General features: G+C 35.5%; 1 protein-coding gene across 6 annotated transcripts in view; it reads right to left on the reverse strand.

The window, feature by feature from the left end:
* LOC106624081 (uncharacterized) overlaps positions 1-15,923 on the reverse strand; it is a 220,501-nt gene that overhangs the window by 62,501 nt on the left and 142,077 nt on the right. For 4 of the 6 annotated variants that reach the window (XR_011394799.1, XM_070105488.1, XM_070105489.1 and 1 more), the window contains exons 8-11: positions 13,718-13,926; positions 7,822-7,974; positions 4,699-4,871; positions 530-802 (exon numbers count right to left, since the gene is read on the reverse strand). Coding sequence is in view for 5 of the 6 variants with exons in the window: in XM_070105488.1 (XP_069961589.1) it covers positions 530-802; positions 4,699-4,871; positions 7,822-7,974; positions 13,718-13,926 (808 nt within the window). In the remaining variant the exon portion in view is untranslated. The remainder of the gene's footprint in view (positions 1-529; positions 803-4,698; positions 4,872-7,821; positions 7,975-13,717; positions 13,927-15,923) is intronic. The other 2 variants (XM_070105490.1, XM_070105487.1) reach the window with 1 other exon arrangement.

Raw genomic sequence — 15,923 nt, forward strand, 5'->3', positions numbered from 1 at the left:
TGACAAATGAAAATGAAAGGGAGAAAAATCATGACGTGTGTGTGAGGCACTCGGGCGCTGCGGACGATTGGGTACGACTGCATGACAAATGTAGTACCGTTAGTTGGCAGCAAAAGCCACATGCTTAGCATAAACAACGATGTGTGTTTGAGGCGCCGAGCGTGCTGCCAAAATAGCCCAAAATCAAAAGTGAAATAAATCAAAAGACTGTTTACAATATTGCTGGTTAGCGGTTATAGCGCTAGAGAGTCAGCGTGAAGGCAAAGGAAATGATGCTTTAGACTATATATGCGTAAGGATGTGTGTGTGACAGGTCAAGGCTTGAGTGCACGTCCGCCGGAAATCAGCAAAAGTATTAGCAATGATTCAATAAAAAAATCTAAAATAAAAAAAAAAGATTCGATTGGAAATAAATAAACTTTGGCGCTGAAAGGGCTAAATAACACAATCTTTTGTATACAAACATACACGAGGTAGATGCGTGCGTGTGTGTGCGAATGATTTTCAAGTGTGCATAGTGTAAACTTACTTGGGCATCATGTTGGTCGCTTGCATGCCCGCGCCAACACCGCCGTCACTGTTCTGGTAGACGCTGCTGTCGGTGACGCTGTTGCCGATACCGCCATTGGTGTGACCGCCGACTGTTTTGCCTTTCAGGGTGTTGCTGGTGCTTCTACTGCCGTGCAGAAAGTCATCAATCACTCGTCTTGGCTGGCGTTTCGAGGGGACACGTGTGAATGCCGGCTGTATGCGGCCCAGCGAAAGTGCATCCTTGGCCGAGGGCTGCTTCTCCGTGCGACTGCTGTGTGCGTGGTGGACAAATGATGAGTTGGCAAGTTGGTTGGCCGATTGGTTGGTTGTTGGTTTGGGCGAGTGGTTGTTGTTGGTCGTAAAGTAAAACAAATCAATCCATATTTGTTACGGGTTAGGTTGTTTGGCAAATGCGGGAGATGTGATGATGTTGGAGTACATAGAAAAGAACGAAAAGAAAAAATTATACATTTGGGTGAACAATGGGGAGAACAAAAACAAAAACTATAAAAGATATGAAATAACATTTCAAAGCAAACTTTATGCATACACATGGTTGTTGTACTTGACGTTGTTCTAGAAAATATACACATTTCTTTGCGAAGCAACGCAAACGTAATAAAACGGAGTATTGGAAAAAAGTTCACATGGCAATAAAGCGACGCAAATGCCTGGCAGCACTGCGCTCGTAAAAACTTTGACGCAAGCCAAGAGGCGTGCATTGCCTAGCCCCTTGTCTGTTGTTCGCTGTTGCCGCGCCTGTGGTCGCAGACAAATGAGTTGCACCCGAGCTAACCTTGTCGTGACGAATGTCGTAAAAAACCACAAACAATCAGCGAAAACAAGCTGCCACATGCCATGGAAAAGTCCAAAAGGAATGCGCTTCTTGGCGCATTGCCACGCAGGCAGTCATCTATCTTCTAGCCAAGCGTTTGCAGACAAAGAGTTGTGGCTTAAATCAGTATAGAAAACTGTTAAGGGGCTTAGGAGAAGCATTCATCATGTGAACTCGCATATACTCAGTTCTGTATGAGAGAAGCGGCTACAATTGCATTAATATTATATTATACATGTATTCTTAATAATATTTGATACATTTTTATACGCGGAGGTCTACTTTGTGATTCAAATTGAAATACACTATTTATTGGTCTACAAGTATGGCAGTATACAAGTCAGTTTTTACTATAATTAATTATTTTAAATCTCTTAATTAGATAAATCTTGTGGATTTCATGGAATACTACCTATCAGATTTTAGCCGAGGAAACTCTTTTGGTACATTTAATTTAAGCTTTGATATATTAAATTATTTATTAGAAAATGTTTTTTAAATGCCAGATTTGGATAGCTAATTGGCGAAAATGGTATATGGTATACATTTTACATTCCGATATTATTTTTAGGTCCTTGGTTCATGAGTAGACCTAAAATTTGTATATCACAAATATACAGCTCTCAAATCATATAACATAATAAGATAATATATAAATAAAAAAAAGAAAAACTATGTCAAAGAAACAATACAATACATATATCATGATTTTATGATTAACGTTTTAAATGCAAATATTTTGAATTTATAACAAATAATAGTAAACCAACTAGGAGCACGTTGATCAAGCGTATTTGTGTCGTTCTTTGAAATTTTGTTTCGCACTGCTTTTAGCAGATACTTTTAGAGGGGTTTATTTCTGGCATCCCGCCTTTTTTGAAATCAGCTGTTCAAAATTCCTAATAGTCAAGGAAAGAGAATGAGAAAAATATTAGGGAAAATGAGAGAGTCTCGTATCATGTCATCCTTGATTACGCAGCGGACAAGACGTGCATGAAAAGTATACGCATGTATGAATGAAGCAAAAATCAACGATTTTGTAGGGAATTAGATTTTTTCTTTGTAGAACATTTAAATATATACTATATTTTGTTTATATTTGTTCATAATTAAAAATACAATTATTAATATTTTTCATTAATACTTTTTTTTACAATACTAGTAAAAGCAAAATTAACTGTGGAGAAAATATATGCACACTCTTTCCATTTAAAAACGATTTAAAGGAAACCACAAATGGTCTATACCGGACTGAAAACTTGCACGTGCAAATGAATGTATCAAAATTAATATTATTTTAGGTTGAGTGGCGATTAAGAATAGTTGGGCAATGTGGCATTTAAAAAAGGGAGTACATGAAATTTTATAGAGTAAGAATTAGTTTAATTTCAAACGTAAAATATGCACCTACGTCCGAAAACTTTTTATGTGAACGTACTCATACCAAAGCGTACATCAAACTTTTCTGTCAAAACAAACGTCTGACGCAAAGTGAAGTAAAACTTCTTTATGAATTTGTCATAAGTGTTTTAAGCTTTTTGTGTGTGCGGGTTAGCGACAATTCGTATGTATACGTATACGATCACTAACGCTCTTTTAGCCCAATCTAAGGTTTTGCCCACTGGGCTTAAGCCATCTGCTTTATCTCCGAAATCGCAAAAGTTAGAATATAATTTGAAAGAATTCTTAATTACGTTGAAGCGGTTTGGTTATCTTAGACTAATATTAACGAAAAATATGTTTGGTTGGGGGATGGCTGGTATCAAACTACCGTTTTTCAATAAGCTGTCGATGAACCGTAGTAATCGTTGTCAACACGATTCATTGTTTCATTCAAATTTGATGAATGTAGCTTTTTATGCCATAAATGGCTTTGAAGCCTGGGTACGATACTCTGAGTACTCAAAAGGAGCAGGATCGACCCATTACGCTAGAGCAATAGCAATTTATGCCTAATTTGTCAGTAAGTTAATCCGACTTGTCAATATCATCACTTCAACGCCAAGTATTGCTATCAATCACTATTCCAATCATCGCTATATTAGTTTCTCTATATACGTAACTATTTTAAGAATTTGGTTACACGGCCTCAAACTTTTATTTTTAGTTGGAGTCCATTTCGTACCTGTCTTTCTTCTTCCATCTTTTCCAATTTAGCGTTTTATTACTGGCAATCGCAATTTCTTTACGATTTATTTTTACTATTTCCAAGTCACAAGTTACACTCACATATATACATATACACGAAAGTTTTCTGCTACATGTGTGTTCACCTTTCGGTTGAGCAAATGTAAAACCATAAAGTTCCACGCGTTGCAGGCTGTGGCCAACCAATTTATTACGCGCCTCTACTCAAGTCTCAACAACAGTTCTAGCAATGGTCTAGGCTCTCAAGTGGCATAAATGCACACATAAATATGTACAAATATAACTGTGTGTGTGTGTGAGTATAAAAACATTTTTATGGGACTTTTTCACAATTAGTCGACAGAAGAAACTACATTTGGCAACATTTGCCACACAGATGGGCGATATAAATGTAAATATATGTATGTATTTATATATATGTGTGAAAAACACTCAGTTCGAATAGTTGCCGCAGATGAGCTAAGATTTTTTAATGACCCCACAGATTCAAGAGATGATATGTGTGTATGTGGGCATATTTGAAAAACATATCTGTAGAAATGGTGTTGAAAATCGGCTCATTTGCTGAAAATTTAATGATTTCAAATGAGTGTCCGCCCTTAACGACTTGGGTTTGCGAACTGATACAGGCGAAACTTGAAGACTTGAAGAATGTACATATACTTAAATATGTACATATGTGTATGTGTGCATGCATTGTTGGCAATAAAACTTGCATATTTCTGCAAGCCTTACAAGACCAAAACCCATCAAATTAAATTAGTGAATGAGATTTTTTTAATAGGCTGCTTGTTGAGATAGTAAATTATTTAGGTACAACTTCCTAAATATATAAACTAATGCTTTTGTCTAATTTTGGTTGAAGCTCTTCAATGCGCATACTTGGCAGAGTTGCAACATGAAATAATACTAATTAGCTTGTTAGGAAGAGTATTTTCAAAAATAAATTACAACATTTTCGAGTTATATATTTAGCGGATATATTTCGAACATTTTTGAAAATGTATAATATATTCATATACATTTTTTTAAAATATATAAAAACAATAGTGATCCTCAAAATCTTTAAAACGAGTTTTACGATTTTTCTATCGCTTCATATTACTAAAACGAGGTTACCCAGATCATCACATATATTTAATACCTTGTCTACAAAATCAAACAATCATTCCGTTATCACTCACCTGTAGCGTAAACGCGAACCGAGTTGAAATAAATCCGAATTATTCGATTGCGAATTCGGCAAAGGAGCGATGCGCACCATACGAAAGAAAGCGTGATGCTCCACACAGCAGCGCCATAAGTGCTTGCAAGCCGTTTTTCGCGGCGTCTCAAAGCCGTAGGTGCTGAGCTCGTTCTGTGCGGTGGCGGAAATGAAGAGAGAATAAGGAATTTATTCCAAAATTTATTAAAGAATTTTTAAAAATGAAATATTTAAGCCATCATACTTGAATGAGATATGTAAATATGTTTGTTTGTTTGTATAAATGTACATATGTAAATTCTAATATTATTAAGAATATACATGATAAGCTATTTTTAAAAATTGTATATAAAGATGAGCTGTCTTCAATTGGCCATTAGTTTGCTATCTTTGCGCGGTGTTTTCTTGCCAAAAAATACTACATGAAAAAGCAACAAAAAAGTTAGCGAATTGAATTTTCACATGGGAGAATGTTGCTACCTTATTAAATTGGTACAACCGGTATCTTTAATGCTTCCAAGTTTTGTTTTGCATATCTCATACCAGATGTTTATAGAACACAAAACTTATGCTGGAAACAGTCATCGATGCTAAAACCGCAGACCGAATCAGCTGATACGACCCATCTTATGAGAGCGTAATGTAAATGAACACTCTTCTACAGACCGTACGGTAGGATAACCGCGAAAATTAATTTTTTTTTCGCGTAGAAGGGAGTCAGCTGATTGCTCTCTTGCATTGCAGGATTGCCAGTCTCGATATTTTGTAGTACTTAAAAAATGAACTTGAATATATTTGAAATATTCTTAAACTAACTCCATATCACAGTCGAAAACATTTATCTATAAATTGGTACATTATTTTGAATAGTTGGTAGTTTTTCTAGTAGTTCTTCTACCGCACGTCATTATCAGTCATCTAAGCATTTCCAGTGATCAATTTTAATGTAACTACGATGAAGCATTGAGAAAGGGTTCTTGTAACTATTCTTCTATATATCTCATAATTCACATAGCTTTACGTCTTTTCATCATTAGTCCAGATATTACTTGCTTTGATGATGTTTAAATTTACTGAGCACGAAGCAAAAAGTTCGCAAATGGATTATCTGTAGCCAGTACAAGACTCGACAATAAATTTAAAAGAGAACTTGATAAACACATCAGATAAAATCTTTAACACATGCGTCGTTTCTTTCAAAATACCATAGCAATGCCCCCTTGCTATTTTTGATTGCAGGAAAATGTGGACAGTAAAGATATATGCCATTTCAGTATGAGACCAAGGGCCCAATAAACCCAAAGCATACACACAAACAGCAAAACGGGTGAGAAGTATAACAACATTTGAAGAGTTCATGAAAACATTGGTCCATACCGACCTACGGTATTATGAGTGCACAGATTTAGAAATAATGCTATTTATATAACCTTACTTCTCAAATACAATGGAAAGCTTAAGACTAAAATACGCCAGTCCATTTTGTACTAAATAGAATGATGTCAGAAGATAATTACTTTTTATTATAACAGAACTGATGCATTTTCACTGGATAATAGAGCAAGCTTAAACTGTCTTGTTACTCCTATCCGGTGTACTACTACCGGTACCGGTGGAGTACAATATGTCTACCTATTGTGGTAAAGGAGTTATTTTCACTTGCAGTACAAAAAAACTAGAAACTTTTTAGTGAATAATATATTTTTGTTATCCCAAATGAATGACTTGCGTTAAAGTTTCAATTCGATTGGAGCAAAATTGACGAAGATAGGAATATTTTTACGTCTTGGTGTTATGAACTTTTTACATTTTTAAAACTATAAGACCCACAAATGATGTTTTCAAAGCCGGTGCCCTTCATAACTTCAAAACTATCAATCGTTTTGATATTTTTGTTAATAATATTCATTTTAAATATAATAACAAATTATTCAAGTTTTTCGCAAACAATTGCTTCTTTTCCTTTAAAGTTTTCAGAAAAAGTGAAAAATATAAATTTCAAAAACCACCTCAAAGTTAAAGCGATTATATGATAACATAATAATGTTTTTTTTTATTTCAGATTATTCCGCACCGAGACGATCCAGATTAATTGCTGCAATAGCCGTATTTCTTAATATTTTTCTATGAAAATTTATCAGAATATTTTTCAAGTGTCATACCAAAATGCACCATTGTTTTTTAAAATTAGATTCTAACTGTTTCATAAAAAAATATCAGAAAAATGGGCTTTATTTGACACGACTTAACCCTGCTCCCCTTAACCGCAATCGATTGTACAAGTAGATATTTAAATACATATACGAATAGGCACACTACCGAGCTAAACAGCCAATTATATCACCTACTTCGAGTAGCGAAAAAATTAACCGTTAGCTTCGGCTGTTATTAAAAAGTACAAAGTGTTTGTATATACATCGAACTAATAACAGAATTCTTTATGCACTAACAACTTTCAAGTCCTTCACACTATTCACATGAATACTTTAACTCAATAAATTCACGACATTCAAATGTGTTTGTATGTTTGTTGGAATGCATTACTGGCTTTTCTTCAACTTTTTAGCAGCGCTTCCAAATAAATGGCTTTGCCAACAACAAATCCCCCTCAACAAATATTTCACAAGTGCTTTTGGCTTATAAGAAAGCAACAAAGTCAAGCGGAACCTCAAGTTGTGTGCAGGCGGCACTATGGTTGTATGTGTGTGCTCCACTGTATAGTTGTTGGTGTGCTTACGCAGCCTTCGAACGCACCTTTAGTGCAAACAGTACGAGCACTTGAGGCTTTCAGCGCATTATGTTGAGCGTAAAATGCCTTGACACTTCGACAAAAAGGCGACGCATTTAATATGGTGTTTATACAGCACCAGCATGTTTCTATGTATGTGTGTATGTGAGCAAATATAAATAATGTTTTATCAAGAATAAAGTAAGTTCTCGCAAAGAGCGCTGAGTGCTTCGACGAGTGTCGTAAAGAAATTGAATTTATAAGTGGAACTAGTACTTTAAGTAATATGTATATGTATGTGTGTGAGATAGAGTGTGTATGTATGTGCGCGAATGCAAATAGTTATGAATAGTGCGCGAACGCTGGCGTATTTACATTTTTATCGCTTATCCGCAGCATAAAATAGCGTCCTTTGTAGTAAACTTTGGCAATGCGCGGCCAATAGTAATGAGCCACTGTCGTCTTATTCCGCAGCACCACAATGCCACTTGGCGTCAGACCCAGAAAGTACTCGACGCTGTCCTCGCCCTGCGGAAAGAAGAGAGGAAGAGAATGTAGTTGAATAATATAGCACAAAATAAGTGTAAGAATTTACAATACAATTACAACAACTACAGCAGATTACTTGACTGGTAAAATTACTTTAGTACAACAACAATAGAAACTACATTAAACAAAACAAAAAGTAACTTCGGCTATGATATCCTTCACAAATAAAATAGTTTCCATACAAGAAATTGATGTTGGACGGTAAGTTTGCAGGGTAACTATATGTTATAGTAGGCCGATCTGAATAATATATTCGGAGATTATAGGTTGCTTTGAGCAATAATCCGTACAAGGGTCTGATTTTTGATTGACCAAAACCATAATGGCCTGATCTGAACAATTTTTTTCGGTGATTGTGGCCTTATTTTGGGCAATAATTCGTGCAAAATTTCATATCTTGTCATATAAAAAAGTGTTCCATACAACAACTTAGTTTTGATCGGACGGTTTGCATGCCAGCGATACGCTAAAGCAGACCGATACCATGTAATTCCGACAAATGAGCAGCTTCTTGTTGTGAAACGAACGTGTGCCAAAGTTCAAATCAATATCTCAAAACCTTAAGGACTAGTTCGTTTTTATACAGACAGACAGACAGACAGATAGACGGACATGGCCAAATCAATTCAGCTGATCACGCTGATCATTTATATATTATATATATAAATGCATTCTGTGTGCTACAAGCTTCGCGACGAACTTAATACACCCTGTTCAGAGTTTAAAAAAATTAAACTTTCTTTCAATAAAAATGAGCGCATCCTGTAAAAGTTTTGAATCTATATCGCCCGAGCGTGACATGTTTTTTAAAGAGGTTATTAAAATTCAATAAAGTTATTAGCCGTATCGTGCACGCTCCGTCTTCTGCAGCTTCTACTTGCTACACGCTATTAGCCGTGCGACAAGTGTGCGGGGTGGTGCCTACAGCCTGCTGACGGTCATTGTCAGTAGATTTTACGTCAAAGTTTTTCTGCGCTCTCCGCATCAACTATGAGTTTATACATAATTCTCTTTTCATGTTGCCTCTTTGTTGTGCAGTTTGACCTTTCAGCAGCTCGACATGAGTGCCACAGCTTCTGCTGCCTCCACTGCCAAGTATTTATGGATGCCGGTGATATTTTCACGTGAATTTACTTCGAAATGCTTTTGGGCACTTTCTGCTTATTTAAGACCGGTTTGAGTTTTCTTGCTTTTCTTTTGTAAATGTGTTACTGTACGGATACTTTTTTGGGTAGTTTGTTTCTGGGGCAGCAAATATTTGTTTGTCATTTGTTCATTTCACAAGTAAAATACGTGTTAAAGAGTTTGACTTGTTTAATAGTTCCATTTACTCCAGTTTCAGACTAAGAGACTACTGGATCGTCTTTGAAAAAAGGTTTGTGACCAATAAATCAGCAGTAGATTATTATTCCATAGTAGAACCTCCAAAGAGATGAGCATTCTTCTAAGAGCTAAACAGCAATACTTTGTTTGAGTTACACCATTGAAAGAGTGTTTGGAAATATAAACTATTTAATTAAGCTTATTATAGTGGAATCGCTAGAAACTGGTGACTTGGCTTGAGTTCCAAGCTCTAATAATTATTACTATCCAATACGATGAAAATTCCTAACGGCCGCCAATTTTCAAGGTTGTCTCGGGGAAGGTAAGTCAGAAACATTTCCGCGTCTTTTACCCGACTGTTCAGCTATATTCATTTTGAAATATCTCGGCCGTAATACTTTCAGAGAACCGGGCAATTTGATTAAAATCGGTCAAGTTCAGTTCGATTTTAAATTTGATAGTTTGGTATGTTTGCTATTATATCTTATTTATTAAGACCTACATTAAAACGTCAGGCCGTCAGCTTTGGCAGACAGTTCTAAAGGTTCAAGAAAATCAGAATCATCATCATCAACACACTCTGAGAGAAATTTGAAGTATTTTTTAGAGGTGTCGAATTTCCTGTCAAGCTAAGCAAAAGTGTTCGACATTTATTTTCAGTAGAATTTCCACGAAAATCACCGTTAATACTTTATTAAAACTGAAAAAATCTAGGAAATGTAATTCGACAGTGTTCGACCATTTTTGCAAGGTTCTTAAAGTCAATTGTCTACGCTGTTTCACCAGTTTCGAACTATGCTGGCAAACGTTACTCAAGGTATCTAACCTCTTTATTGTTCTATTAGATCAGACCTAATATAAAGAAGTCCGTTTTATTTGCAATAAATTGAAGGTTTTGTGCAGAAAAGTGAGAACGATACTATTTAGCTGAAATAAGCACCGTATTATATTGACAAAAACAGTCCCAGTTGAGAGTGATTTTCACAAGATTCTCTTGAGGAAAATTTTTCATCAGCAAAATCATTTTAAAAAAGACCGAAATAGATAAAAAGGTAGGTTCAGAAAGTTCTGGATTATGAGGTGGATGTATGTCAACCTCTTAACCAAGCTTCCAGAGCTTCTGAAAATCGCTAGCGATGAGTTTGATCTCTCATTGTCCTGATAGAACACAATTCCTCTCACCAAGTAGCGTTACTCAATTGCGCTTATATAACGATTCTCGAAGCTGTATATTGGAAAAATAATAGATTTCTTTTTACTATATCTTATTGTACAAATATTATTGATTGATTAGTTTTTCCGAGTTTATACTATGTACAATCTTTTTATATGCTTTCAGATTTATATCTTTTATACAGGCAGATTCAGGATTGAAAAAACCTTACCAATAACAAAAGTGTTCTTCCAGGGTGGATGAACTTTGCATAAAATATCTATCTAAATCAGTTTAAAGAATCGTAAAAGATAAATTCTCTTCGTAGATCAATAAATAAATGCTAGCCTCGACCATAGAGAAAGAAACTAATTACTTGAGATCGAACTCCAAGAAGATTGCGGGTCAGTCGGGTCTGTGTAAATATAAAGGATGAAGATTTACCCAGCCGAGAATATGATTTCGTTAGTGTTCCTCACAATAAATTTGTGAATGCTTTCCACTACAACAATAATAGCTTATTATGCAAACGTCTGGTTTTGCGACATGAGGTCGGAAACTCTTTAGCATCTGATTCCAAATTGCATAGTATAATATATCCAAATCGGAATCACGTCGCCTCAATAGCACCCAGAAGCTCCTGTAATTTATCAGAGTGCTGGGACTATGCGGGTCTGTGTGACAAAGGAAAGGATTAAATATATCTAAGGACGCAGTGCAAACCTGAATTTATTTCTATCTATCTATATAAAACAATAACAACATTCGCAGGGCTAGGTCTAAAAGAACTCGGATTAATTTTAATTTTTTTTAAATTATTGAATATTTTTTCTTGTTTTTTCGGACAACACTAAGTAAACTTTTCCGCTTATCTGATGAACTTGCTCTTTCAAAAAATCTTTCTTAGCTAAACACTGGTTTTTAAAGATCTTTTTTTATTAACATTCTTCGTCAATTCTTTATTTTAACCCCAGAACGCAACACATCGAAACCACTAAAGGCCAACACCGACTGTTACCTTAACACACCACCGCTCGTAAACCACATGGTCATGTGGTTGATGCGAGTTAATAAATTTCCATTTGAGAAATGTATTTAAGTCAAAAGAAGATTATGGACGCCATAAAAATTTCATTCGCTTATTTATTAAAATACTAAAATAATAAAAGTCGATGGCAATACAGAGATAACGGCATGCTAATATAGGAAGAAGAGGCAAGAGAACGATCCACGCAAGCACGGAAGAAAAAAACTGACAAAGTGTCAACAGGAAGGAAGAGCGAGGGGATATGGGGTGCGCCAATTAGGGTTCATACAATGTTGTGTGAACATTTCCGAGTTCAAAATGCTGGGCTGTGCCGGTCGCGGCGCTTTCGGCTATAACTCGCTTGTAGAGCCACCGAAATAACCAATAAAAATGCCAACATACACACGAGCACATACACATTGTTTGTACTTGTATGTATGCCACTGGCAGTTTGGTTTTATTCGCCAGCGAACAGGCGTGCGCGCATCGGACGGTGATTTATTTCGTCGTGATATCAAAAATACCATAAAAAATGTAAATGAAGCGAAAATTTACGCAGCAACATAAAAACGAAAACTAAAAGGACAATGTAAAAATGCCAAATGTTTGTAAGCATGTATATGTCTGTGTATATGTGATTATAGTGAGTAGCAGACCTATCAAACATTGTTGCTGTGCTTTCATGTGGCTCGTGCTTCACTTGTTACCGGTTAACTGTATAATGACCGAAAATGAAATTGGCGCAAGGATAATAAAATAACGGAAGGAACCAAGACGAATTGGTCAAAGAGGCGGCCGTTGACCGGCTACGATGGCGACAATGAGTGCCAAAATAGTGACAAATGACTGAGTGTGGAAATGAACGAGCGAATGAATGAAAGAACGAATGTATAATTTAATGGTCAGCCATATGGCGACTGAAAGCTTTAACTTATCTCAGAGTTCGCTCGTTGGGGTAAGAATTAAATATTGTGAGTGTCGCGTTGTTTTATTATGTGATATTTATGTTTGAGCCACCGTTGGTGATAAGAATGTGCTCTGGAATGCGAGTATGGTATGTGGTGTGGTGGCGGGTCAAGGATTTTCTCAAAATTATACAATAGCCTTCCAGTAAAATAAGGCAATGCGCGAAAATGTAGGCAACATCTACTTGGGTTAGTAGACGTTGTCGTGCACACCGTTGTTATTTGGCTAGGGAGGACCATCAGACATAAGGAATTTGCAGTAGGACTTTCTTCGATATTGAGGGGGACATTCAATAACGGACTGTCAGATGCGGTTATTAGAGCTCTAAGGTGGTTTGCGGTTGAAATTAGAAGAATTGGGGGAGGGACCCTCTATCAACTCCAAGTACACGCTTCCTGCTCACTGCAGCGTCTTCAAGTAGAATTAGCAATCACTAAAATAGCAGTAGATAGACGCTCGGGTAGGTAGGAGATCTCTTGGCTTCTTCTTGCGGTTCTCTAGGGTTGGGCCCCAGGTCAGCTTGTCAAACTCTGCTCATCTATTAGCAGCTGTGCAGTTACGGGGTCCTTCTCTGGCTATACAGTCTAGTTAGCTCTTCACCCTCCCACCAAGTCCCACTTTTGCTAGACCAAGGCTAAATTACCTCGGCTCTCACCCCTGTAGTCATCCTGGTGAAATAGTAGAAATAAGAGAATGCATCTAAACATATTTGTGGTAGGTTCAAACACTTTATAGAGAGTTAAATCAAAATACATTAGTTTTTATCTTCACAAAAGACTGTATATACAAGTACATGGCCCACTCGCCATCTTAGGCTATTAGCCATCTAACCGACATGTATATAATCTCTTAGTTTGTTTTTATCTTCAGTATTCGTCTTATATGTCTCTTATAACTCTTAAGTACATACGACGATCTAAAAATATGCTGAACATTTTTTTATGTCAAGCCTTTAAAAGCTCTCCATAGATGATCTTTAATTTCATCCGCCAATAGACAACCTATTTTATTTATTTTCAAAAATTTGTTTGCCTTTGCTTCTGCAATACTAAATGTTTTAATTACGCCCCTAATATATGTGTTCATTAATTTTCTTTTGCGCTTTGATCTCCCCAGATAATCAATAACATAAAACATCAAACTTCAACATCAAAGCAACGTTTTCCTAAACCCGCTTATTAAACGATTCGCCTTGTAATTTTTCATTTTTTTTTTGTCGCTCTTCTATTCAATTAGCATTTCCATTCACTTACCAACACCGGATGCAAATCCACGCCGTACATATCGTGCCATTTAACTTTGTCTAAATAATTTAGCTCCGCTGTCGCTGGTGACATGCCCATTAATTGCTGATGAAGTTCGGCGACACGTGTTTCCAGTTCACTGCTCTGATTCGGCAGTAAACGAAACTCGGACACATAGCCTTTGGAGTGACGGCGCTGATCATAATCCCCCAATTCGGCTGGAAAATGAGAGGGAATTAAAAAAATTAAATAACATAGTCAAAGAGCATAAATTTAGATACAAATTGTAATCTTATGGTAAATGTATATTTGTATATGAATATTTTCAAATACAACAATAGTTATTAAAATAATCTTTAGAATTAAATACCTAAATATTATATTTATAAAAGGCATATACTATACAATAAATTTTTGAATAAATAAGGGTTTTTGCAAGTATCATATCAGTTCTCATTTTCGAGTCTCAGCAGAGAGAAATCTTACCAGGATGGCATCAGCAAGTGAGAAGCCTTTACTGCTGGTATAAGGCAATTATACTATATCCGAGTCTAATCTAGTTGCACCTTGTGAGCTCTAGCTCCAAATTTTCATGAACCTATAATACTCTTCACAGATGTATTGGGTGCATTTATATGCTACAGTGGTCTGATCTTAACAATTCAATAGTTGACGTATATACAGGGACCGACAGACGAACGTGCCTCAAACGACTCAACTCGTCACGCTAATCATTTATTTATATATTTTATAGGGTCTCCAACGATTCCTTTTAGATGTCAAATTTAATCTATAAACTAGTCTAAGCGGCAGACATATAAAGAAACAACACCAAAATTTATGTTTCTTAGAGTATTGATTTTAAAATAGAGATTTACTAAAAAAAGCTCAATAAATTAGAAGACTGACCGTTTTGACTAGATCTAATGCTTTTAGAAGAGCTGGGTGTTAATTTTGCTGATTCAAATCAACTTTCAAAATGTCTAAGCATAATTCTTCGACAAATAGTTCGTTTCAAACAAAATATCAGGTGCATTATCATCAGACAATATCTGAGTACAAACAAGTCTGGTACCATAGACTGACAATAGAATTTCGTCGATAAATCGAAGATGCAAATTATAGTAGGTGAAGCCCCGTCGATTTTAGGTCTAGGCGAACTCTTGTGAATACAAAGAGACAAATTGAGAGGAATGTCTACAGCAATTTTGAGACTGGATGTAAGAAATCCATTTTAGCTAATCATACTAAAATTTCACTCAATTCTCCTTGTTCTAATATTACGAGTATATATATAATATATATATTTTAAATATATATATTTACCATAATTTAAATCTAATCTTTAAATACTTTTACAGCAACCATTATCATATTTTTTTGATACCTAAAAATTATTATATAATAGTTTCTAACGCATTAAAGTGTAAATATATACATAGATAGTATTCAAGTGGAATATATTGTATAATTCGATCTGTGTGACTAAAAATACGCATAATCTGTTAAATGAGGCTCATAATAATATCAACTCAAGCGCCTCAATGTGCTGAAAATGTGGAAGACTGCCGGATTCAATGGCTATTTGTCGTTGCTGGCGCTCTGATTGCCTCTTTGCGCCTCATTAAGTAATTTTAATAAAACACAATAAATTTCTCAAGCCAATTGCCACTTATTACTATTTTGCGTAATGAGCTTGAAAGAAATTTTATGCTAAATGAGGTAAGCATTTAATTATAGACGTTATTCGCATACAATTTTGTACATAATCGTAATATTGGCAGCAGAAGAAATATAAGTAAGTTAGGTATGAAGAGAAAATTATTATTTTAATATGAGCTTCAAGATTTCACATCCTTGAAAATTGTCATTTAGAATATATTTTTAACATATAAGTATTGAATAATGTGAAAAATGGCAAAGTTTGCAATAGAGTGAAAAGGAAGAATGAGAAAAAAGGATACAGTTATTCTAATCAGGTCTGTAGATATATTCTGAAAGCGATATTAAAAAAATGTACTCGTATGTACTCAGAAGCGAAAAAATTTAAGATCTTACAAATGTCTATTTTATATTTATAAGATATATAATATTCTATTTTATATTGTGTTTTCTTCAAATGAAGAAAAACGGTCGGATTTATTGTTCTCTTTTTTGTGAGACATTTAGCGCCATAGAGAGGAGATTTGCTCACGCTCTTAATTTTGCTTGGGAC

The sequence above is a fragment of the Bactrocera oleae genome, chromosome 2 (genome assembly GCF_042242935.1).
Source record: "Bactrocera oleae isolate idBacOlea1 chromosome 2, idBacOlea1, whole genome shotgun sequence".
Taxonomy (NCBI): Eukaryota; Metazoa; Arthropoda; class Insecta; order Diptera; family Tephritidae; genus Bactrocera; species Bactrocera oleae.